At 49.3% G+C, this 26,959-nt stretch overlaps 1 protein-coding gene across 2 annotated transcripts; it reads right to left on the bottom strand.

Annotated features, from left to right (window-relative positions):
- Positions 1-13,048: 13,048 nt before the first annotated feature.
- Positions 13,049-23,801, bottom strand: NKX6-1 (NK6 homeobox 1). Of its 2 annotated transcripts, none has more exons than XM_085636574.1 (3): positions 22,637-23,801; positions 18,704-18,876; positions 13,049-14,749 (listed from the first exon to the last, which is right to left on the bottom strand). In XM_085636574.1, the coding sequence occupies exons 1-3, from the start codon at positions 23,229-23,231 to the stop codon at positions 14,498-14,500; spliced, it is 1,020 nt and encodes a 339-aa protein (XP_085492700.1). In that variant the 5' UTR covers positions 23,232-23,801; the 3' UTR covers positions 13,049-14,497. The 2 variants fall into 2 exon arrangements, with proteins under 2 accessions (XP_085492700.1, XP_085492701.1); XM_085636575.1 differs by having other exon boundaries at positions 22,673-23,801.
- Positions 23,802-26,959: the final 3,158 nt, after the last annotated feature.

Below are 26,959 nucleotides of genomic sequence, written 5' to 3'. Positions count from 1 at the left end.
CGGTATGGCCGGCCTAAGACGGCTAGCCAAACAGATATGCGCACTTATAAGTGCACACTTCCCTTCTCCCTGCCATGCCCTGCCCCATCCCGCCCTATATTTATTACACGGTTCGGAACAACGATAAATAAAGTGAAAATAACATTGTGTTATTACCAATTTATTTATCATCTGCTGGCTCCGGGGAGTGGGGCCACACTTCTCCGCCATTACGGAGCAACCGCCCTTGCCCGGTACTCCCCTTCAGTCAAGCACATTTTAAAGGGATCTCACTTTGCTGTAAAAAAAAAAAATCACAGCACAAAAATAGCAATTTCGTTCAAAATTATGATTTTCAGGATGGTGAGAAAAAAATGATCCTTTCATCAGCCAATCATATTTGTCAATTTTTGATTTCAAACAGCTACGGAATGCAAAGGTGATAACCTTTCTAAGCCCACCTGGTACCTTTTTCAAATGATAACATCTCAAATATTACTGAACAGGGCCGGCTTTAGGGCAGTGCGACCGGTGCAGACGCACTGGGCGCTGACCTGTAGAGGGGGCGCTGACCTGTAGAGGGGGCGCTGAACTGTAGAGGGGGCACTGATTTGAACTCAGGTGGGGCGTTGTGTTTAGCAATAACTTATAATTGGAGAGATGAAGGGCACTTTTGCCCGTTGTTCGTGGGAGAATCCGAGGAGGTAGTCATGGGGTGTGGGGGCGCCAAAAATGATTTTCGCACCGGGCGCGACCAGTGCTAAAGCCGGCCCTGTTACTGAATGGATTTACCCCAAAACACAACAACACTGAGTAAAGTTCTTTTGTGCTAAGTGTGGCATAGATCCTGTTACTGTTATTGCTGACAGAAACATTACCTTTTTCTGCCCCTTTAACATTTTTGCCTTGGGCACAACTAAAAGAACATTGAAACTGGGATATGCTAAGAAGGGCCTAATTTGCTGCAGTTCTGACACTTGGGACCAACGTTATAGGCAAATCAAAAAATGAATTTCCAATGGAAAGTGCGGCTGAAGCAAAGTTACACATCGGTCACTATCACTGTATAATATGTTGCAGCTGTTCGTTTATTATTTAAAATGGTAAAATGCTAATAACTTGGTGCATTTCTCCATTTAACCAGGGTGATTCCATTAGAGGAGAATGTGTTAGTACTGGCCAAGTGAGACAGGAGAAGCAGGGAACACAAGTTACCACAACGTTGCCCCACTGAGCACCACACGACCCGCTACACAGTCCTTGCACCCTAGTATGTCAGTGAAACAGTGAGAAAATGTATAAAACATTTAGAGAACACCTTTCAATGTCAAAATATTTGCTGTTAGGCTTGGCTTTTTCAGTGGGTTTACCCCCAGACTTTTTGCTTTTTTGCCTCCTGTTTTTGACCTTGTTTTTGTTGGCTTTAGAACTATGGGCACTTTACCACTGCTATTCACTGCTAAAGTGCATATGCTGTCCATGTAAATTGTGTTTATTAATTGGTGTTGCCATGATTGGCTTATTTGACTTACTACTCAGTCCGTAGTACAGTGCACTGCGTGTGCCCAGGGCCTGTAAATCAAATGCGGCTAGTGGGCCTGCAGCATTAATTGTGCCACCCAAACAGGCTGCCTCAAACCTGCCACTGCAGTGTATGTGTGTAGTTTTTACTGCCATTTCGATTTGGCAAGTGCACCCACTTGCGAGGCCCAAACCTTCCCTTTTCTTCCATGTAAGGTACCCCTCAGGTAGGCCCAAGGTACCCCCATGGGCAGGGTGCAGTGTATGTGAAAGGTAGGAAATGTACTGGTGTGTTTTACATGTCCTGACAGTGAAAGACTGTGTATTTCATTTTTCACTATTGCAAGGCTATCTATCCCATAGACTGCCATGGGAGTTGCTTTGCAACATCTTACCAGCATAACTTTCTATTGGAACAAGCTAGAGAAATTGAGTTTAGGCTTCCTGAACTCAGGATTTAAAAATACATCTTTTAGTAAAGATGATTTTGATATTGTGTGTTTGAAAATACAATTTTTAGAAAGTAAGTATTGTCTTGTCTAACATCTACGTGACTTTGCCTGTTGTGTATTTGCTGTCTGGGTTTTAGACTGACAGGGACTGGTTTGTTCATTCACACTAAACAGGCACCAGGGGGTTGTCCTGCAATCCTGTGTGACTCATAGCCAGGCTGAATAACCTGACTGCATTTAGAAAAATGAAAGGAGTTGTTGCTTGCACCTGAATGGACCGTGTCTGTCTTCCACAATGCTGTCTCCACCCACTGGAATGAGTCAGGCCTGAGGCAGGCAGAGCTGTATTATGTATTCCAGTGGACCTTTGTTTGTGCCAACTTCAAAGGAAGATGTGGTATAAATATTGGGGCCCTGATCCCAGAACTTTAGATGACTGCTGGACTAAGGAACCTGACAGAAAGAAGAGCTGTAAGAACTGTGAGGAGAAAATACCACTTTGCTGTGTGCTTTGCTGGGTTGGCCTGCAGTTGCTGCTTCTGTCTTGGGCAGGGAAAGGACTGGATTGTTCTTTCTGCATTCTAACTATCTCCAAGGGCTTGAAGTAGAGCTTGCCCCCTGTTGGAAGTATCAGGGAAATCAAAGACTTCAACATCTTCTGGGTACGGCTTCTGGAACTTGGATGTTTCAGTTGCCACAGAGGAAAAAAGGTAATCTGACGCTGTCAACGATGCTGCTGCCAGCTGCATGACCTGAAGGCACCGCAGAAGGGCATTGCCACACTTCGCACCACAACCCTGGTCTCACCGACGCCACCGTCCTACGCCGCCACGGAGCTGCTGCTTGCACTATGACCTGTGGGCACCGCACTCCACACCTCCTCGCTTCACACCGCCACCATGGTATCCCCACCAACGCCACGACACCATCACCGATGCAGCAGCCTGCACCATGACTTGTGGACCACGCTCGTGGAGAACATGGAGCACCGTCCCACTTTGGACCGCAACCCTGGTCTCACCGATGATGCCGCTCCAAGCTGACATCTATGCCACTGCTTGCACTGTGGTTTGGGGACACCCATCATAAGTCACACAATGCACTGCCCCGTTCTACACGCCAGCCATGGGCCACCAATGCCATCGGCTTCAGATCGTCAACCGACACCACTACCTGCACTATGAACTGTGTCCCCTGTACACTGCATTGCCCCATTTCACACCACAGCCTTGGGTCTACTGATGAGAGCGCTTCAACAACGACACCACCGCTGCTCGTACCATGACCTGTCAGCACCGCAACGAGCACCGCCCCACTTCACACCACAGCCCTGGTCTCACCGGTGCCACTGGGCGACCGTCACCGAGCCACTGCCTGCATTACGACATGAGGGCACCCCACGTTGCACCGCTCCGCTCATACCTCAGCCCGGACGCCTGCCAACACTGACCCTTCTGACTTCAAACTCAAGGAGTTCGACCTGCAACACGTGTGACTTCAAGGGACCGATAACTCCTGCATTGACTTCCGGAACCGACGACTGCCTAAACCGAGCTCACCGCAAGGTCTGGCACCCTGCATCTCCAAAGGTACTGTTTTACGGGTCTCCCCGACATTGTAGCTGGCCCGTGACACTGTGTCGGCCAGAACTGTTAGATTTGTTGTTCATGACGCCATGATAGCCCGGACAGAGCTATCGACTTCAGGGAACTGTATATAAAGTCTATTTTTGCTTTATTGGTTTCTGGATTACCGTATGGTGGACTTTTATCATTTTGGTCTTGTTTTACACAGATAAATATTGGATACTTTTCTAAAACTGTTGTGGTGTCCTTTTGTAGTGTTTTCACTGTATTATTATTTGTTATGTGCAAATGCTTTCCACACTGCCTCTAAAATAAGCCTGACTGCTTGTGCCAAGCTACCAAGGGTGTGAGCAGGGATTATTTTAGTTGTGTAATCCCTTTATCCTGACTAGAGTGGTGGATTATGCCTGTCTTAGGTGCAAACCCTAGCCAACCAGAAAGCCCATTTCTAACAACTGCCTTTTCTCATCTTGCCCCCTACCATTGGAACAGGCTCCCCTTGTTCATTCCTGCATGCACTGACTTCACTGGCATCAGAAAACATCTCAAAACTTGGGGGCATATCAACAACAACCGGCGATAATTATCTCTAAGCGCACTTAGCGCTAGGATAATTATCGCCGGCTAGCGTTGATTTTTATCGCTGAGATAGCGTGCTATTAGCAACGCTTATCTCAATAGCGATAAAAATCCTCACGCTAAGTGGCTAACGTGAGATTATCGCTGGAAACCCAGCGATAATCTCACGTTACCTTGTTGATAGGGACAGACAAACTTAGCCATGATATCCTCCTCCCATAGGATATCATGGCTAAGTCAGGAAAATACCAGACGTAAAAAAGCAGCGTTAACCGCGGTTAGCGCTGCTTTTTTTGTCTCTAACAGGGTTAGCGATATTCTTGATAATAGGAGAAATGTCGCTTATTATTTTTCTCTGGAACGCCCCCTTTGCATCTCATTAGAGATGCAAGGGGAAGCGTAGAGTAAAAGGGTGCTAACATGCAAATTTGCATGTTAGCACCCTGTTGTTGATAGGGCGCTAGTTTTATCTCTGCTTTTTTGGCTTATAAAGCCAAAAAAGCAGAGATAAAGCCCTTGTTGATATGCCCCAGAGTTCTTCTGACCTGGTGCTACTCCATTTGACCCGCGCCACAGCGCGGCGAGGCCCCTTCGGGGCAGTGGTTTGCACTATAACAAGTACCTATTACCATAACATAGCTGTTCCCTGTTTCAGAGTTTCCAAGTTTCCTTAGTTAATGAATTTGGCGCAAGAGGAACGCAGGACACAAAACAGTCAAACAGATGTTTTTTTACCATGAATATCATTTATTAAAGTAGTAAGTGTATTCAATGAGTTGCCTGAATATGTTCCACCATTTCAATATGCACTCCGCAAACCACTGTGTGCAGCTTACTGCTTTTTCTGCTGGAGATTTCGGTAGAAGGCCGCTTCACGTGTTGTTGACTTGACACCGCTTTTAGCTCTGGTCCAGCCTCAAGTAATCAAGAAACTCATACATAAAAATACATACCTATGTATGCAATAAATGGCCAGCCTTCTTCTTCCACTTCTCTGCTCAACTGTGATTCATAGGTTGCTTCCCCAACTAAGCAGCCCACGTGGGGCAGTTTCTCAGCCCACAAATGCCATTGGCTGTCCTACTTTGAGTGACAGCATAACCTAGATCACATACACACGTGCGCCTCAAATGAGATGCACGGTGGTGGGCCAATGCAATACTGTGCCAATGTTTTTTTCTTTACAGTATTTAGCCTTCTTTTTTTTTTAGCGATCCTTGTGTGTTTATGTTTTCAGGTTACAGGAATTCGAATCAAATGAATGGTGTTCTTTGCTTCAATAACAGTCATATGTTCACGTATTGTGATTACAAAAAACTAAAAAGGGTTCTTTACTGCTCTAAATACTCTTAGTTGGATGGAAGCACCGATGTTGTTCTATGAAAATTGCGCACAACGGCTACTATTTTTTAATTCCGTTTTTTTGTTGGTAGCATATGGCCATCACATTAGATCTTAGCATATTCTCTTTTTTTTCTAGTGTTTATTTTTTTGGCGGCACATTCTCTTTCTTTGAATAAAATAAAATTAACCATCGCACGACCATGCTAAGTTCAGCCACACTGGCTTTGGCAATACTTGTTTAATGTAGTGTTTAACCAATAATACCAGGAACTGGAACACACATAGCCCTCTCACATCCCGTATAGACAGCAGCGCTGCTTGGCTGAAAGCAGGCCAAGCGTTTGGTGGTCGCAGTGTCCCCAGAGCGCTGCATCCTGGCCTATGCAGGGGTCCAGCAGGAGATTGTGGGGCGGGGGCGGCAAACCTGCCCAGCAGATTATATTCGAGAGCCCAACCCAGAGAGTGTCGATTGTACTCTGTTTGCACCCCGTCGTTCCCTGCCGAATAAAGCGAAATGTAGGTGTTTGTATTAAAGCCAAATCAACACAATTTGAAATAATTATATAAAGGGCGCGTACACAGCGCTTCAGTGGCGGTCGACTGAAAGCTCGAGATGCCTGGCTCTGGCTCGGCTCGACCTGCGATCCCAAAAGAGGCGATCTCTCATATGGCTTCTGCCATATACCTCGTGCCACAAGAATTAAAGATAAAGCAGTTACCTTTTATGTAAACATGACAGAGAAGGGATGCCCCATCCAACGGCTGAGCTGCACAACGTGAAACAAGAAAACATGCAATCAATCCTGGCTGCCTTGCTGGCAAATGGTGTGATACTAGGCGGCACATAATGTATTTCACCGAGCCTCCTGTTTCTTTTTCTTTATTGCCAGGTATGAGAGAACTTCCAAGTACGCCGTTCAAGATGTGCCCTGTACAAATAACCCTCTCTCGTGTTTGATATATTAGCCAATACCGTTGCTCCATCCATAATATGACTCTAGGTCACTTTTATGATACATTTCGACAACTGACTTTCTCGATCTACTAATGGCATGTATGTCAGGGCTGGGGTACAGAAATCGTACTAAGTTTTTGTTTAAAAACGATGATTTTTAATAAATACTTCGCAGCCTAGTAGTGATATAACCTGTTGTATAAGATAAAACGCGTCCACGTGTTAAATACATTTTTCGAGTCTTTGTCATATTTCGACATGGTTTGTTGAACGATTCGCGTGCCAATATTTTCTAGGCGCTACGGGTACCTGGGCTTTTGGAGCCCAGCCAGACGGAGCTCGGCTCTAGCTCTGCTCTCCCTCTTAGTTAGTAGGGTTCCCCACACCCCCCAACGCTACACACTCCACTTTTGCAGTTTCATCCTTTCCCGCTTTCTCACATGGCCCAGTGGTCCTCGGAGGCCCGGCTTCCGTAGGTGCAGCAGGTGCAGTGGCACCGGGGCCCATGAGGCCTGAAGGGGCCCTGAACCCCGATTGCTCTTGAACTTCTAGGGCTGCCAGGGGGCTCTTTCCCTTCCTTGTACCAGGGCCCAGGACACACTGGCTAACCCAGGGGTAGGCCTGGCAATAATATTGTTTTTAAGATACAGCTAGTAGATGGTGTGTCTAAATGGGGGTGCGTCTACGCTGGACTGGGGTGCGTGCGACCACTGGGAAAAGGCTGTCTCCAGTACCCCCTTCTTGGGAAGAAACCTCGCCCTGGGAGATCCGAGTCTGGGGTGCAGGGCCATCTTTGACACTTAACTAGTAAAGCGCCCAGTACTTTTGTCTTTGTACACGTTGCAGGGCCCACTCGGCCTTTCGTACTTCTCAAGTTTATTGAATGAATATCGCCGATCTGGAGAAAAAAAATGGCACGAATTATTCAAGTGTCGACTCTTTAAGAGCGTAACAGTTATTAATAAGTCGATGTATCTATCAATTTTTTTTTATTGTTTTTAATTATTTTTGTTGTTCTCTTTCAGAGACTTTTAAGGCATGGGCAAAGTGGGCAATTGCCCAGGGCCCCCATCTTCCAAGAGTGAACTTTCTCTATATTTTACCTCTGTCCATCTTTTCGTTATCTAAATCTCTCTTCCAACCTTTACTTCTGACTCCGTCTCTCTACGTGTCACCTTAAGGATTTTTGGTATTCCAGGCACGCCATATTTCAACAAAATTCTACATATATTTTAATACTTTTGGCATCACGTGGGCTTGAATTAGCGGGACATTGCTAATATAATTGAATGTTTTCTGGACAGAGGCTGCCAAAGCAAGTCTTGCCCAGGAACCCAAATCCTTAAGATGACACTGTGATCTATGCTAAAAATATTTTCGTAAGTGACATAAAGGCAAATAATGATGTGCATGTTTTGAGACTCACCCAACCGAATTCGTGTTAGTCCATTTGGAATATGTGTGTGCATGTATGGTTGTTGGGATTTTTTGTACTTTGTTAAGCATTCATCTTGAGCCGACTATCATGATTTTAAAATTTAATTTACGGGGTATTACAAACGTTTTGACGTCTGTTATACTCTGTTAAATTGGTTTAAAAATATGTTTATACGTGATTGATAGATTTGTGATTTCGTTTTCAAGTAATACTATTTGTTCGTGTGTGTGTGTACACATTGTAAGACAATCTGTGTTATTCATAATACATCGTTTCCATGTTACCAATGCATTATCTGTTTAAATTAAACGAGCTTCTTTATGTTGTTTTATCTTACGCTGTAGCTGTATTTAGTTTTGCTGTTGCTTGTTAAATGTGTAATTTGTGTATATTGCTCGATCCTGCGTTGGCAGCAACCTCTTTTATTTTGCACTTTACTCTATGATTTGTCCTGTTATTTTTTGCTACGTTCTGTCCTGGCCTTGCAATGCGTTGCACCTGCTTGTCTCCCGTTGATGAAGCATCGCAGATTGTGGTAGCTAGATAGTGCTTCCACTGGAAAAGTTCTGCCTCTGGCCGCTGAGAATGAAAACGCCTTCATTAGGTCGCGCCTGACCCAGCGCTCCAAAAAGTGCTACCGGGCCAGCCTAGCGCTACAGTGCATGTCCGCGGGCGCGCGCGCCGCGCACGATTACTTTCACTTTCGCGGCCCGCACGACCGCTTTGATGTTTGATCGCGCTCGCGATCACAGGGCCGCTTTGATGTTCTCCGTGAGGCTTCAATAGATTGCAGAAGTTAAAACAAGCATTGGCATAGCCAATAGGTCTCGCTTTTGGGACCTTATAAGTGTTTAGTTATGCAACTGTTGCATAGCTAAATACTTATAAGGTCCCAAAAGCGAGACCTATTGGCTATGCCAATGCTTGTTTTCATTCTTTCTGCCTGGGTTTGTTAAATTCGGGAACTCGCAGGCGGTGCTTCTTCGCCCGTCACCCTTCCCTGCCCTCCCTCTGCCTGATAGTGTAAAAGGTGTCAATACAGGGGGGCGGGGGGCATCAAAGGCCGGTTTAGGAAGCCCTGATGTATCCGGTCCAGGCCAAGTGCTGCAGATTAATCTGAAGTGGAGGAAGGGAAATGAAATCACACACTCACACTCGGTGCTGCACAGACAACCCCATTGTTAAGGAGTAACAAAGGGGCCACTGTCCCTTTAAACCGCCCACGGCCTGTTTTTAAATTTAGATTGAATTGTAACGCTGCTGGCGGCTGCAGGCGCCAATAGATTGTAGGGAGTGGAAAAATGCTTCGGTCACCCCCCAAAAAAATCTTCCATTATATAATCTGTATATAATTATAAATCCAATTGGTTAATAGCTTCAGAGAGCGCTGCGCCCCAAGGGCAGGCGTTGGCAGACACTGTTATTTCAATAGGGGTGAGCTTATTGTTTGTCTTGGACAAGACCCCAGAAAGTTTCGCTCAAAAACTCGCCTTTTTAGTGATATGTTTGTGTCCAGTCCACAGTAAAGCTCACCGTGGGCGAAACGTGACAACGCTTTATTTATAGAACCCTCTTGAGGCGCTTTGATGTTACGTAGATGTCAGCTGAAGAGAAAGGTTAACCTTTTCAAGTAAAGGGATACGGCTTGGAGGCCCGGGCCCGGGCATTCTCCTGTCTGCATAGGATGTCTAGCTTGCCCTGTGTAATTGGGTGTCACACGCGCTCGGGGTGGCCGCTGGCTAGTCCCCCTGGGGTACATCTCGCATTTGTAAGAGTCTGTCTCAGGCTACTGTAGCGCTTCCTGCAACTCTTCTGAGGGGGTGGGGGGGGGGGGGGGAGGCCTGTAAATAACAGGTGTTCTCTAAACTCCCATTAACATCAACGTAAATTTGCCTCATTGAAGCGCGAGGCGCTACAGATAGACTTATTTATGCATTATAACGTCCAGTTTGTTGCCGAATTCTGTATTTATTTGCACGAGAATAACTTGTGGAGCAGATACGCGTGGTATCGATTGCTTGACAACAACACATGAAAACTGGACTCGTGTAAATAGCACGCTTTGAAAATGCCCCTTACACGTTATGGTTGTCTATATGAAAGCGCTGCGTGCAATCGAAGGGCCCTCTAGGAGCCTAAGACAATGAGGACAGACAAGGCGTAAAACAACGGAGAATGGATACCGGAGCCTGGGCTACCAAGTGTGTGGCCACCGCAAGCCTCCTCGCCCACTTTTGTCGCCTCACCCCACAAACGCACTTTTACAACAGACCCTCCCCCTTCACTCCCCCAATTTGTAATTCCTTGTTCCCCTGTGGAATCTCCTGGTGGGCCAGACGTGGCTGTCAGGGTCATTCAGCTGGACAGCCCGCGCCTTTGTTTGTGAGAAAGGCGAATAAATCGGGACGGCGTGCTGGTGCTCCAAAACAGCCCTAGTCCTCTAAGCGCTTTTCGGAGTTGGGGTCTGCACCTGTGGCTTTGAACACAAGGTCCCTGTAGTTTATGGCTTTCTCCATTTACGAGAGTGCATGTGCGTGTGTGTACTGTGTACGTGATTGCCGGTGCATTAGTTGCTTTCGCCTCAATTCTGTGGAAATAATTGCAGATTGTATGTCAGAGTGTGTCTGCGTTCAAAAGCCACAGGTGGAGGCAACGGATAATTCAAGCACTTATACGGTAACGCACCCCCACCCGACCCCCACAACAGCACTTACATGAGTCAGTGTGTGGCCTGAGGAATTTATTCGCCTTTTCGCATAAAGAGTAACGCAAAATAGCTGCGCTTCCCTCCTTTTGATGGCGGCAATATGTCAATACGTGTGTTCGTTCCAAAAGGGGTGGGCGGGGGGGTTGTGTCGCCCTTTAGCCCAGGAGTGCCCACGTGTACACCCGAGCAGAGCACGGCTCGCTGGCGGATCTAATTTTGCTTTTTTGAGCTCCCGCCCCTGGAAACACTGACAGGTGTTTTGTGGGTGCTCCGCCATTTTGAGTCACTGTCGGGCAGGTTCGTCCTGTCCTTGTGGTCTTGGGGCACAGACACACACGAGTGCCTCCATGCCCTCTAACTTGAGCGCAAAGAGTTGTACACGCGCCTCAGTTCCCTCTTCAGGCCGTATCTACGATTGGTGCAGCAGGTGCAGTGACACAGGGGCCGAGAGCCCTGAGAGGCCAACCACTGGACTCCTCGCTATTGTTCCTCGTGCCTGCTTTGCGAGGGGCGACCGGTGTAGTGGTGGTGAAGTGCCGACACTTGTGGGCGATACTTCCCTTCCTTATTGGCATTTATGCCGCTTCTAAGCGCTGGAAATAATAATACAGTGTAAGAATACATCAACATTTACGACTTAACGACGCCTTTTCGCCACCAGCATTGATAATACTGAAGTGGTTCAAGATTCGAAGCCCACCCTGGACTCCTAGCCCCGCTGCATTCAAATTGCGTTTACAGAGTTGGTCATTGGAACTGGGGGAGTTCCGGTGACTCGTTGGACCCCGTGACTTCACACAGAGGCACAGTTCAATGGCGCCCACCGCACACTCCCCGTGGTTTCCGAGGCGATTCTCCGGCGCAGAATCTTCTCTTCATTTATAAACGAATAACATAGGGCCATATTATCAACGACGGCGTTAAAATTGCCGCCAAAGCGGCGATAATGGGCTTGATAATATGCCCTTGTGAATTCCCATAGAAGCCCATGTTCACACTGGAACACGGGCTTCTATGGGAATTCTCAAGGGCATATTATCAAGCCCATTATCGCCGCTTTAGCGGCAGTTTCTTGCCCCTAAAGTGGCGATAATTTTAAGTCCTTGATAAATATGGCCCTTGTTTTTTTCAACACAGGGTAGCCCGAGGAGCATCATTAAAAGCCATTTCAAATGTGTGCACCTCATTAACGTAAGCATGGCTCGGTTCGTATTAAAAACTAAAAAAAAAAAATCTAATTTCTGACCCACAAATGGAGACAGTCCGCCTAATTTGTTTTCGGGATAATACTCGGAAAAATAATTCTTACTTTATGTTATAGAAAATAGGTCTATTTATATATGCCTTATTTGTCATTTTCGAAAAAAATGTAAGGGGCTGATTTACAAGCCCTTGGCGCCGCCGGTGCGTCGCTTTTTCCCATTTTAAAAGTGACGCACCGGTGGTTCAAGGAGCTTGTACATCAGCCCCTTTGCGTATGTGCGCGGTTGTTTGTGTGTGGAGTAAATGTGTGGCTGCGTGTGCTTGCCTTTGCCTTACAAGTGCGTTGAAACCGGATGCCAGAGTCCTCGAGCGTGAGGCGAGCCGCTGTGCTCAGAGTAACAGGTGCCTCCTAATCTTACACAAAACGGCTCTTTTGGAAACTGTAGGTTGGCGGTGTTACAGGTTTTTTTCTTTTTTTTTTTTACAGTACTTGACTTCTCTGGATTTCACCTTTATGGCCTGCGCCGGTACTCTTGTGAGAGGACGGGACATAACATGTTTTAATTGATCCTCTTGAGGCGACATACTTAGCTAATAGTAATGTCCTTGCCCCGTGATGCTCACTTCAATTGGCGAGGATGAAAGGCGGAGTTTGACTTGCCGTTAACAGAGCTCAGAGGGGTTATTTACCAGACCCCTTGTGCCGTCGTTGCGTCACTTTTTATGTGGAAAAGTTACGTACCTGCCGCGCAAGGGGCTTGTAAATAAGCCCCAAAGGGGCTTGGCGTGCTCTGGGCACGTAGTGCATGTTAGTGCCCTCATCGGTACAAGATAACACAAGGCGACCGCAGCTGCAGTTTCAATTTTGAAGAGACCAAGACCAGTTTCCCTTCGACCGGGCCGGGCGGAACCTGCTACCGAATCAGGACGCGTGTCTATGGAGGCAGGAGAGAGAGAGAGAGAAGTCGCGGTGCAGACCGGCATTACGACGCATTTATTTTGCGCATTGCGTGTTATTTAATACGCAACAAGTGTCATGGTACACATTCTAGACGCAGCATAAAACAAACAAGAACAGAGAAATGAAACAAGCGGAAATTACCATTAGTATTCAATAAACACGCTTGACGAGCAAACAAATATCAATTAATGACAGAAGAGGGAACATCACAACATCCAATATAAAAGAGATAACCCATCATTGCAATGATACACTAAAACAATACAATACAACACTGCCCCCACAGGCGAAGCAAAACATCGACGCAAAGCGTAGGTGGTCTTATAAGGTCATTTTTATTATGAAATCTCTGACGAGATCGTGGAAGCTGTCCCTGGGTTCACAGGCCACAGCTGTCGCTTAAACTGCTTACATCCAAGTTATCTCCCGAAACAGAAAGTGCATTTACACGTCACCGGGCTCGTAGAGGCCCGTATCCCGATTTTTACAAAACCTCACGTTTTATATATAAATTAATAAACGTTGCGGGGCTAACACATAATCGTCATAGGGTCGAAATAAATGAAAGGTTAAATAATTTATAGTGCTCATTATAATACGAAAACAAACATTTGGAAGTCGGAAAGTCTCAGTGAATTTTAAATCTTCGATTGGACGAGAGTGGAACACGTCAGGCTCCACCAGCTGCTGTTTACAGTGACTCTTGTCAAAAAGGCGGGAACATTTGACCGCAACTTCTCACCTCAGCATATTAAGATTCACACAATAAATGCCAAATGCGTGTGCAAATGTAAGTATGGAATATCAGTGCTGCTGCAGTATATAGGGGTCTCAAATAGCATTGAAAACACCGACATTTTAATTTCGCCTGAGCTTAGTACAGAGTTTCCCTCACAAGTGTTTGCTAAACAACGCCAGGAAGGTGAAATGATACAAAATAAAAATGGGGGCCAGGCGAACGCTTGGTTCTATAATATGCGAAGACGGGTTTTGTTTTGAGAGGCGCCGTGCTTCAAATCTCGTTGGATATATCACCTAGAGGAAATGAGACGACACTATGACAAGACTTTCAAAAGTAGCCAGTCCAGCTCATTCTGTACAAAAAAGAACGGATATTTTACATTAAATATTCACAGCAACGTGACTTCAATTCGCCGAAGTCACTTACGACATATTTACAAGTCCTTGGGCCACTGTTAAGAAAAGTCCTGTGAAGTGTAGTTTGAGGGCCTCCAGAGAATGTCCAGCCCTATAGACTTCGTTCCGGAAGGGAGGGGGCGTCGTGCGTCTCCTCCTCAGAATATTGTTCTTTCCCTTTGTTGTCCTGCGTCAGGTTTAGTTGCTTAGAAAAATATATAAACATTCGGAAAAGGCCAAGAGTCCCACAAGTGTCAGGGGCTGAGGCGCCGACAGCGCTGTGGCGAGGCTGCCGGGGGAGGCCCGTGACCCCCAAGCAGTCAGTGCCCAGGGGCATCTGGACCCAAGGGCCCCACGGGTAACCGGTCTGGACCGGTGGACACCTGCGTAGAGGTCTTGTCGTCAGAGGTGCGAGAAGAGGACCTCTAGGCGCTAGACTGTTATGTCTGTCTATAGGGAGCGCTAAGCGCCGTGGCCCCTGCGTTGAATGGTCTCTGAAGGTTTCTAAGCGCTAACGCCCGTGTCTGTCTGAGGGGCCTCTGGGCGCCGGGCCCCGGCGCGCTGCGCCACGAGCAGCAGGGGCCGCGCGTGGACCTGGGGGCCCTTGGCTGTGCGCTGAGGGCCCTGGCCTCGGCCTAGGAGGAGCTCTCGGCGCCCGAGTTGTGCAGGTGCAGGGCGCCGCCGCCGGTCTGGTGCTTCTTGAGGAGCTGCGTGATCTTCTCGTCGTCGGAGTTGGGGTCCAGCGGCTTGTTGTAGTCGTCGTCCTCCTCCTCGTTCTCCGAGGCGCCCTTCAGCCTCTCGGTCTCCGAGTCCTGCTTCTTCTTGGCCGTCGCCATCTCGGCCGCGTGCTTCTTGCGCCACTTGGTGCGCCTGTTCTGGAACCACACCTGCCAGAGGCAGAAACAGAGGGTTAACGAAAGCAAACACACGAGACAAGCCAGCAGCAGAGGGGCTTCGAACTGCAGGCAAGCGGGCAATCACACAACACACGCATGCCGTGGGCTTAGAGCGGGAAGCAAGAGAGCGATCACACAACATCTACCAACATCAGAGGGGCTTCCAACGCGGAGAAAACACAACACAAGCCAGCTCCAGCGGGGCTTGAAACGAGAGGAAAGAGCGCAACGCACCACACACGCAAACACCAGAGTAGCATCGAGCTAGAGAGAAGAGGCCAATCACACAACACAAGCCAGCACTAACTGGCCTTGAAACGGGAGGAAAGAGCGCAACGCACCACACACGCAAACACCAGAGCAGCATCGAGCTAGAGAGAAGAGGCCAATCACACAACACAAGCCAGCACTAACGGGGCTTGACACGAGAGGAAAGAGCGCAACGCACCACACACGCAAACACCAGAGCAGCATCGAGCTAGAGAGAAGAGGCCAATCACACAACACCGAGCTAGAGAGAAGAGGCCAATCACACAACACAAGCCAGCACTAACGGGGCTTGACACGAGAGGAAAGAGCGCAACGCACCACACACGCAAACACCAGAGCAGCATCGAGCTAGAGAGAAGAGGCCAATCACACAACACAAGCCAGCACTAACGGGGCTTGACACGAGAGGAAAGAGCGCAACGCACCACACACGCAAACACCAGAGCAGCATCGAGCTAGAGAGAAGAGGCCAATCACACAACACCGAGCTAGAGAGAAGAGGCCAATCACACAACACAAGCCAGCACTAACGGGGCTTGACACGAGAGGAAAGAGCGCAACGCACCACACACGCAAACACCAGAGCAGCATCGAGCTAGAGAGAAGAGGCCAATCACACAACACAAGCCAGCACTAGCGGGGCTTGAAACGGGAGGAAAGAGCGCAACGCACCACACACGCAAACACCAGAGTAGCATCGAGCTAGAGAGAAGAGGCCAATCACACAACACCGAGCTAGAGAGAAGAGGCCAATCACACAACACAAGCCAGCACTAACGGGCCTTGAAACGGGAGGAAAGAGCGCAACGCACCACACACGCAAACACCAGAGCAGCATCGAGCTAGAGAGAAGAGGCCAATCACACAACACAAGCTAGCACAACAGGGGACTCCAGAGACAAGGAGACAAGTGCACAACGCATATCAACACCAAAGGCACAGTAAATCACAGAATCCGCGCTGACACGAAGGATTCGAAACAGAGGCAGCAGCATGAGAGACAATGGCATGTGGGCGGTCACACAACACACGCAATCACAAGAAGAGCCAGAACCAGTAGCAAAAAAAAGCAACAGAGCAGTCAACGTGAGGGCTGCAGGGAGAAGAGAACAGAGATAACTCGGGGCTGAACAATACCCCAACAAGTACCAGCACAAGAAGCTGTAAATGGAAGTGTGAGAGGGCCACAGGGCATTAAGGCAAACACTAAACACACACCACCACCAGAAGGTGTTAGCGATCAGGGCAACAGGTATGACTAAGGGCAAGAGGGCCAACAAGAACACCCGGCGCAACAGGCAATAACTCGACGGGCTGAAGTGAAATGGGGGACACGAGGCCAGACAAGAGGGTCACAGGAGGACGAGGGCGAACACTCAACACAGGACAGCGAAAGTAGAGGTGAACAAGGGGCCTGGGACCACGCCACCCAGCAATGACCCCTTTACCAGTGCGCCCTGAGACCACCCAGCCACTCCGGCGCGCCACACACGCACCCCAATCACTCACCAAGCCAATAAAGCAGTCAGTGCTTGGCGAGAAAGTGACCTAAAGTTTGGCCACTGAATTACAAGAATATTGCTATGTTTGCTCGTATTTTCAGTTAATGCTAGTGCTAAAACAACAATAATACCACTACATGGTACACAATGCACCCAAATCCTCTCTCGAATCCAAGGTTACGGGTGTCTTATTTGATCCATTTTTGTTTATTTTACCAATATTTTTAATAGTACAAATCGCATTAACAAACGGCCTTCTACATTATGAGCATGTAATGATGCGTGGGTTCTAATTTAATGCAACTAAAGGTGCAATCAGCAACCTCCGCGGTGTACCAAATAAAGAAAAATCGCTCCACATAGATCACGTTTGATAGGTGTTTTAAATGTTAATATTTAATAATAAACATCGAAGAAAAAAATAATTTTTAGGACAGAATTTTGAAATTAATTTGCGTTCTTCTTCGTAATATTTCTAGACGATTTTAGAATAACTAAGACATATTTTGTATTTATTTATTCCAGATTTTTATAGGCTACTTTTTCCATTCGGTTACTTTCGCGCGCTGTTTATATTTTAGTATTAAAATAAGTCTGGTGTTTTCAATTTAGAAACACTTGAACCCATAGCGTGTTTTCAACGTGGTAAAATAATAAGATTGCGCCGGTGTCGGTATTTAAGAATGTGGGAAGTCGGTGTGTATTTAACGAAGTGTATGTGGTATAAAAAAAAAAGTCGACGGGCAATAAAAAGACATTATAAAAATTTGCTTCTCAATGCATCATGGATAAGACATAAAAAAAGATCAATTAAACTTGGGAAAAACGCTTGGAGAAGATGTTTAGTTTAGTTGGTTTGTGCTTGAGTGCCCCTTTTCGGCACAAGTTGTAGCTTGTTATGAGAGCCGTGTGTTTGCGCGATGCGTTATTTTCATCATTAGTTTCACTTTAACAAACTACTCGCTTTGGGACTTCCGGAAACACATTAATCTGGGCAGAGGCCTTTTCAAGTCACGTGATTTGTTTACTAAAAAGGGGTCAGTGGTCAGTGTTTGCGTATCCGTTGCTTCTATTTCGTTCAGGGTTGGTCCACGTTGCAGCGCCCTGCCTTAACGCCCCCACCCCTCCCCACCCCCCAGGTTTATTCAATGATCGGAGCTTCTTTAGTAGGAGTGGGCGGGGCCATTGTGCGCGGTAATTTATTCATGGTCATTTGGACATATTTACAACGACAAATGAGGTTTCCTGAAACCCGCCAGAGAAAGAGAGCTTCGTACCACGCCCCCCTAGCGCGAGCCGGTAAAGCGCTCTAACTCACCAAAGTAATATATTTCACCCATATTTTCATCGGAATTCCACAACACGAGTTTGTGTTTTTAATCTATTTCAAACGACCTAATGACACTTAACTATCCCGCGCTAGAACAGCGGAAGTGATTTGCTCTCTCTGGAAATACACAGAGGGCTGCCTAGTTATCTACAGATCTATACATACCATTAATATACGTAGCACCTCAAGAACAGCTAGAAAAAACAGGAGCGCGAATGATGTTTTTTATCCACGCAAACCTGCAATGACACACTAAAAGAATGCAACATTTTAAACTAAGAAGGGGGATACCGCCGAGCTTCAACTCTTAAACGGATATTTTGATACAACTGAACAGTTGCACGTTATTTTGATTATTGCTAGATTTTTATCATTATTATAGTCAGGTGTATTATTATTGTTAATTCTATTAGTATGACAGTATTAAGAGCCGTGATTATCATGACACTGTTATTATATGCAGCTGTATTGATTACGTCGCGTTTGCTGCATTGGCAGGGTGAGTGCGCTGAGGGTGTCGGTGACGCCACTGATTCCAGACAACTCCATGCGGCCTGTCCATGCGGCCTGTCCCTGCTCTGCGCTCTTGTGGCCTGTCCCAGCGTCTGTCCCAGCGGCCTGTTCTATGCCCCTGCGGTCTGTCCCTACGGCCTGTCCCTGCAGTCTGTCCCTGCGTCTGTCTCTGCGGCCTGTCCCTGCTCTGCGCCCCTGCGGCCTGTCCCTGCGTCTGTCTCAGCGGTCTGTTCTGCGCCCATGCGGTCTGTCCCAGCGGCCTGTTCTGCGTCCATGCAGTCTGTCCCAGCGGCCTGTCCCTGTTCCCGCCCCTCCCAGCCCCGGGCTCACCTTGACCTGGCTCTCCGTCATGCCCAGCGAGTAGGCCAGCCGCGCCCGCTCGGGTCCCGCCAGGTACTTGGTCTGCTCGAAGGTCTTCTCCAGGGCGAAGATCTGCTGTCCGGAGAAGGTGGGCCGCGTGTGCTTGCGCTTGCCGTCCTTGTCCAGCAGGATGGAGCCCTGGTCTGTAAGAAGAGGGGCCCGGGCGTTACAAACAGGCGCCTTGACACCGGTGCAGCAGGCACACACGCACACGAGCAGCTCTCCTCAGACACCGACACTCACCTGCACCCTCCGCTGACTTTACAGCGCGCCACAGTCCACCGCAGACACCAAACTTGACACTTTCAGACAGGGGCAAGGAGCTGCGAACTCACACCGTCACTCACAGAGGCAACACACACGGAGATGAGACCTCACACTGACGTCACTCACAGAGGCAACACACAAGGAGCTGACTTCTCACACCGACGTCACTCACAGAGAAATACACGCAAGGAGCTGAGATCTCACACTGACGTCACTCACAGAGGCAACACACAAGGAGCTGACTTCTCACACCGACGTCACTCACAGAGAAAACACGCAAGGAGCTGAGATCTCACACTGACGTCACTCACAGAGGCAACACACAAGGAGCTGAGACCTCGCACTGACGTCACTCACAGAGGCAACACACAAGGAGCTGAGACCTCGCACTGACTTCACTCACAGAGGCAACACATAAGGAGCTGACTTCTCACACTGACGTCACTCACAGAGGCAACACACAAGGAGCTGACGTCACTCACAGAGGCAACACACAAGGAGCTGACTTCTCACACTGACGTCACTCACAGAGAAAACACGCAAGGAGTTGAGACCTTACACTGACGACACTCACAGAGGCAACACATAAGGAGCTGACTTCTCACACTGACAGAGGCAACACATAAGGATCTGCGAACTCACACCGACCTCACTCACAGAGAAAACACTCAAGGAGCTGAGTCCTTACACTGACGTCACTCATAGAAACAGCGTGCAAGGAGCTGAGACCTCACACCCACCACACTCACGGAGGCAACATCCAAGAAGCTGCGACCTCACACAGACGTCACTCACGGAGGCAACACACAAGGAGATGAGACCTCACACAGACGTCACTCACAGAGGCAACACACAAGAAGCTGCCAGCCCAATGACAGATAGTGCACTCAGTGCAAATTAAACTGCGCCACCATTATTCGAAGACAGACACACCTGCAGGCGCACGTCTTCCTAAAGTGAGAAAGTGAATGTAGTTCTAGAAGTTATTAAAATGTTTTCTTTCTGTTGGTACACCACAGATATACTTGAAAACACAAATAATTTCCTCGCAGACGCCACAAACTCCCCCCCCCCCCCCCCCCCAAGGAACGAGCACGAAGCTGTTTCGTATATGTGCACACAGTTACCAGGGGAAACACGGTAATTTCTTTTAAAATTGTAGTATTTTTAGTTTTGCTGCTGAAGTTTATGGACACTTTAAGACGATGGCGAAGAAGATGCCATGGGCCGAATGCAAGAGAGGAAAATGGTCTCACCCTGATTTGGAGCAAAAATATGTACTATATTTAGGGTTAAGCAGGCCCCCGATAGCCATGGGCCCGCCCCCGCACTATTGATATCTGCGATAGTGGTATCATTACCAACAAATTAAAACTGAAAAGTGTTCATTCGCTGAATCCATTTTTAGAGAAATTTCCCAGCGCGTAAATAAAATGAACAGTACAGCGTAATTGCGTTGTCCACAGTTGTTATAACTCGCAGTCCCGGACTACATGCATCCGCGAAGTGACAACCAAGGAAAGGGTACCCGGTAACCCCCCGGGGTTTCACGTTATTTAAGTTGCCCCGCCCACACATTTTTTAGCAACTAAACTTAATGTGGCATTTGAGCCTAATGCGGGTGTCTGCCTCGGAGTTATACACTGCAGGAGACTGAACAACTATCTCCTTCAGAAAGGTTTTAAAATGCGCCTTTCAGCACTTCGACCAAACGTGTATGTTATATATTTCAGACTATCGAATTGGTGGAGGCAGAGGGCGAGTTAAAAACCACCACCAGGACACTAAGGCCTTAGAACCCGACGCTCCTGGGGCCCTTGGGTGAAGCAAAGAGTGGCGTCCACGCTGGGCATCAACTGTCCTCGGACACATAGCGCCCACGTCTTTTCTTCGCGGGCGCATAGCGCCCACTTCATTTCTTTGGTTCCTAGCCGGAGCCTTGTCTTGCACAAGAAGCAGAAGAGCTGGCTCCTGGAGGAGGGGCCTATGGTTAGCCTCACACACCTGCTACAGCGCACCTGTGGTGATTAGCGCGCTATAAAAACACCCATAACATAACAACTTAACATAGCTGCCGTGGAAGAGTCTCTGGTCTCTGTGAGGTGCGCTGGGCTGCGCAAAGGGTTAGACAGAGCCCCCCCCCCCACACACTCTCTCGCGCCTGCCTTGGGATTCTGTAGAAAAGCGCCCAGTGTGCCTATATTGAAAGTGCGAGTTTCCACACAAGGTGACTCTGAAAGTGCACCCTCCTTAGTGGTTGAGGCACGAAGTGTCTTTGGTAGAAGTCACAAATACAGCAGTGTTTAAGCCCTCCCCCATACCCCACAGTCTGAGGCCCCTCCGAGCCCCTGCAGCCTCCACACGCGTCCTCTTTGCCCCCCTTCACCTCAACAGGTTCAACATTTCTCTCTGATTTAAAGATGCGTCTGGTTCTGTTTTACCCAGGGCCTCAAGGACTCTTCCATGCAGCACCCCTCACCCCGAGGACTCCCCTTATTTATAAATGGGCCATTCGAGGCCCCCACCAACTCCCAGAGGTCACCCGATGCTTCCCTCAGGTCAGCTCGCGCGCTCGCGTCCATGCCGTGCCCCCCCCCCCCCCCCCCCACCGCACGTCCACCTCTCGCCCACGGGTGTCCCTTCACACTGGCTGTGCCCTCTCTTCACCTACCCCGAGTACACCTCGCCCCCATGCACCCCTTGTTGGGCCCTCCTTCGTCGCCTGTCATGCAGGCTGGGACTGACCTGTGGGGCGGCCAGGCACTGCCCGGCGGGCTGCTCTGTGCCTGGACCGGTGTTATGGTACGCTGGGCCGGTTTTTACTGTTGACTTCCCTAATAATAAAACTAACGTTGCCCGCAGCAAGCTCAAATTCGTGTAGTCGTCCATACATTGCAAAATACTTTTTCGGCGAGTTTTTACAAGTTCACAACTGACCCGATTTGCAAACACGAGCCACATTTTATCCATCTGACTCAATAATGGGGAGGAAGCACTTTTATTTTGTGTCCCTGTCTTAGTTTATGTCCCAGTCCGACCTTCACACGTGTATACTCGGCCCCTCCACCCCTTCCTTCACTTTCAGCCTGTGCTCAAACCTCCTCGGAGAGCTCCAATGCCCCCCCCCCCCCCTCCCTCGTCCTCGTGGTCTTCCCAATTGAAGCTGCTAAGGCCCAATTTAACGTTTGAGCAAGTCTCGCTCAATCGACTATCTCCCCAACTCATGCGCATTTTTAGCTTTCTGGCGACTTTTTAAACATATTTCAGGATTCACCCAGAACAAGGCATGGTTTGCAACCTAGATTCCCCGCACACACATCACACAGGCATCACACGCACTTGGAAATAGACTCAGACGCATCATACAAAGGCACTCAAGCCGACACAGACGGAAACACAACACACGCAGGAACACACAATAGGCACATGAATACAACACACATAAGTACAGAGAACCACACACCACAAAAACAGGCACACACATATACATCACACACAGAGAAACAAAAACAGTGTCACAAACCTCAAAAGCCACACACACCGCATAACTATCCACAAAGAGTCACTGGTGCAAACAGATATAAACACAGAAGCAAGCACACACAGACAGCCACATCACGCAGACACACACTGTACCTAGGTTCCAGGCGTTGTATAGCTGAAGGTACTCACGGGGGGCGCAGGCGAGTCTGGCGTCCCTCCAGGGGGGGCCCTGCACCACCCCGGGCCAGAAGAGGGGCGTCCTTCCCGGCAGCTCAGCCAGGGGCTTGGGATAGCGGGCCACCGCCACCGCACCACCGGGGCTGAAGTAGAGGCCGGTGGGAGGCGGGGGCGGCGGCGGGGGGCTGAGGCTGGCGAAGCGGGGCAGGCCGGCCAGCAGCCCCCCGGGTCCGGCGCCCCCCGGGCTCAGGGCGGACAGGCAGGAGAGCGCGGGGCGGCTCAGGATGTCGTTGATGCCGTGCGGCGTGGCTGCCGGCTGCTGCGGTGGGTGGTGCGGGGACCCGTGCTTGAGGGGGCCCGGGGAGCCCAGGGGCGGCGAGGGGGAGGCGGTACTGGAGGCAGGCGACGAGGAGGAGGACGAGGGCGACGGGCAGGCCTGCCCGGGCAGCGGGTAGGCCGGGTACAGCGGGGTCTTCATCTCGGCCAGGCTGTGCAGGGCGGCCAGGGGAGGGTTGCCCAGGAGGAAGGCGCTCTGCCGGGGGCCCTCCATCTGCCCCAGCGCGGCCAGCATCCCAGGGCGGCGCCCTGCCTCTGCGGGGGCCGGGGGCGACGGGAGGCGGGATGCGGCGGCCCCTAGTTCCACAAGGGACCCCCAGAGACGCAGTCCGGAGAGTAGCGGAGACGGGGGTCTGTGCTCAAAGTCTTGGTGCAAGGAGGCAACTTCCGCCGAGAAGACTTTATCCGCACCTGTGGCTGCGCTCCCCGGAATGCGTTGGGTGCAGGGGGGCTCGTATTTACTGCAGGATAGGGGTGCAGGCTGGAGAGGCAGCCGGGACTGCACCCTCCGTGGGTACCCACACACACGGAGCGCCCCTCTGCCCCAAGGGCCACTCCTGCCGTCCTCCCGTGGCGCTGTGCCCTGCTCGGGGCGAGGCTCCCAGGCTCTGCTCCGCTCCTCGCCCGCAGCACCGCTGACAACTTCTGGCAGCGCCCTGTCCCGCTCCCCTCTGCCTCCTGATGAGAGTTCCCTTCTCGCTGCTCCGTCTCCTCCCGCCTGACAGTTCAGATGAAGCTCTCAAGGGCAATAAAACATTTTCATCACTCCCTGGCTTCTTTAGCTGGGAGGGGAGGCGAGAACTTTAAGAGGGTGTCAGTCAGGAGCCAGGGCGGGCCCGCCTCCTCTAGGATGCCATCGAAACTGTGTGCATAGTGGGGGTCCAGAGGCCGGGATCTGATTGGCTGATGGGGAGGAGACATCTGCACAGCGAGAGCATCCTCAGCACCAGCTATTCCGGGTTTAAACATTCGCTGAGTTGTTGCTGTTCTTTTATGTGTTGTCTGGTCGAGTGTGTCTGCCTGTATTTGTGAGAGCGATAGACACACGGAGGAAAGAATGGAAATCTACGAGCAGAGGAAGGGAAGGAGAAGGGAACATATTTGTTTATATTGACACATGTTCGCATGTTTCGTCGCAATCCATATGGTTCTTTTTTGTGCTAAATCAGGCAACCTGGTAAATATTTACGATCGTAAAAAAGATAAACTCCACTTTCTTTTGCAGATTTACACAGCGCGAACTCGACCCCAAGGTATCCGAGCGCTTTACATGAGCACCATTACACAAGGACAAATTCATTTTTAGGCACGGGGAGATTACGTGATTTTCCTAGAATCACAGGATCTTTGAGTCTCCTGCCAGACTGGAACCTGGTTCCCCACTTTCAAAGTCGGCCGCTCTAGCCCTTAAGCCACACCCTTCTTCAGAAGTGTAATATGTTCAAAATTAGACATTGTGGTTTCCACCTATTGCCTAGCCCCCTTCATCATTTCCACCCTCTCTCTGCATGTCTGTGTATTTTTTGACAACACATATGCATAGAAATTAATTGTAAACACATGTTTAGCGGTAGCGACACATGCTCGCGGAAGCTGCTTCGGAGCGCTTGTAAAGTTTCATAGAAGCATACATTGCACATTTTCTTCGGGTAAAATGCACGTGGTAGGTTGGGTTGGCTGTCTCAGTTGTGTCTCTTGGAAATATACTGAAGTCCCCTCACAAAAGACCAAGGAGGCCCCTTCTTACAGCCACGAGAGCCCTGGCCCAGCCCTTCCTTCCCACATCTCGTGCACCGTCGATGGGCAGCTGCGGTTCACGATTTCTAATCCTGGCCCTTTGGCCACCTTCCCTTTCAGATAATATCTACGCCCTCTAAGTGAGTTCAGTAATTCATGGCTTCCCAAATCAAATACCAGCCCCTCGTAAAGCCTGATGGCTCTGAGGGTGTTGACGTTGCTTAATTTGTGCTGGTGGTTGCGGATGGCTCCTAAACACGTTTGATCCCCGCAATTCTTGCAACAAATTAAGCGCTGGTTTTGTATGGGTCCTTTCAGACACCGTACCCCAATCCCCAGCTGAGCGCGTGCTCGTGTTTACCTCAGCCTGGAATGCATTCCAATAAGAGCCCCTGATTTGTGGGGTCCGCTTTGGGGTGGTGCCAGCTTCGGCCCAGCCCCCCATGAGCGCCATTTTGAATAGCTAATTATGGGTCACTCGCATTAAAGATCGGAAGGGGGTGAGCCTATAAGAGAGGCCGAGGAGAGCCCGAGTGTACCGGGGTACGGCCTGGGGCGGGGCCAGGCGACGCTTTCACGTGCAGCCTTGAGGTACCACAGACACAGATTGCTTTCCAAAAGTGACACCTTATTTTTAACCCAAATTAACGTGGACAAGACTCACCTTGCACATCCCGTTAGCGAGAGAACCAGAAAAGCACATTAAAATGCGCGATGTCTCGTAAATAAGAGCGCCAGGGGGGGGGGGGGGGGGGGGGGAAGAAAATGCATTATTTACAGGTGCTATTGAACGTTTAAGGAAAAATTCGGGTAAACATATTTTACTCTCTGTAAGTGATGGGAAATAGCTAATACGCAGTAGAAAAAGTAGATATCGTGTCAGCCAACGATATACACCCTGGATATATCATTGCATCACAAATACAAACCGCAGTTCTTAATGTAAACTGCAGAAGAATGTGCTGGGCTCAATGATCATTTTAATGATATAGTTTTGACTTGAGATGGTCACTCTAGAAGAAAACGTGTTTGATGTGGAGAATTTTCTCATACACAGAACTGCGCCCTGCAGGGGTAACAAGATAAGAAACTCCATACGCAGATGCCAAACACTGTGGAAGGGGGAACTAGTGCGCCCTGTGGTGCGCCCTCTGGCGGCCGCCGCAGGTAGTGCGCGGGAAAGGGCAATGGCCTGGGGCAGGGACAGGGCCAGGGGGGCCTCAGGCAGAGGCAGTGGACAGCCGCCCCTCTCTCGCTGACCCCACCCAAAGAACCAAGGGGCATATTAACAAGCCAGGCGATATAATTATCGCCGCTTTAACGGCAGAAAACTGCCGCTAAAACGGCGATAATGGACTTGATAATATGCTCTATGGAATTCCAATTGAAGCCCATGTTAGACGTCCTTCACATTTAACATGGGCTTCAATTGGAATTCCATAGAGCATATTATCAAGCCCATTATCGCCGTTACTGCCGCTAAAGCGGCGATAATTATATCGCCTGGCTTGTTAATATGCTCCCAAGGGCTTTAACGGGCGCACACCTTTACGTTAGGCGTAAATGCGGCGGGGCTGGGGGTTTATACAGTTGTCTTTGGCGAGACATACAAGTACTTCTGGAAGGACCCGCAAGCCAAAGGGCCGTCTTTAAACAGTCGCGAAAAATGAATTTCTGCAACACAGAATTGTATGTTTAGCTCTCTCTGGTAATTTTTTCACTACTGCTTTTCTATAACTCTTTCAATCCCCCCTCTTTCAGGCTTCTCGACGTTCTCCTTCTCTTCAACTCTCTTTAATTCTCTCTCGCTTTATCTTTCTCGTTCTCTCTCTCAGATACACTTCATTCCACAATCTGTCCACCCCGTCCTGCCCCCGTCTGTCCGCGTCGCTGCCTCCGCGCTCGCTCTGCCCATCCCATCTGCGCGTGAGCTTTGCGGACAAACCTGTGTACCGGACGGCGGTGATCCGTTTCTCAGTCAGGCCATGACGGGAGAATATTGCAACTAAGTAGGCCTCATACACCCCCCCCACCCCGCACACACACACAATTCCGGCCCACAAACCGACCCTGTGTGTGGCCCCTGTACCAGAGAACCAGAGACTATACTGCGGAGAGCGACGAACTGAGGGCAGAAACAGACACACAGACCGCGGCGTCGAAACTCTGAAGTGCACAGGTATTGACATCCTCGTCCAATGACGTGTCAAAAAAGAGGTCTGCGCG

Source organism: Triturus cristatus, chromosome 2_1 (assembly GCF_964204655.1).
Source record: "Triturus cristatus chromosome 2_1, aTriCri1.1, whole genome shotgun sequence".
In the NCBI taxonomy this organism is placed as follows: Eukaryota; Metazoa; Chordata; class Amphibia; order Caudata; family Salamandridae; genus Triturus; species Triturus cristatus.
This window is presented reverse-complemented; position numbering and strand designations above follow the sequence as displayed.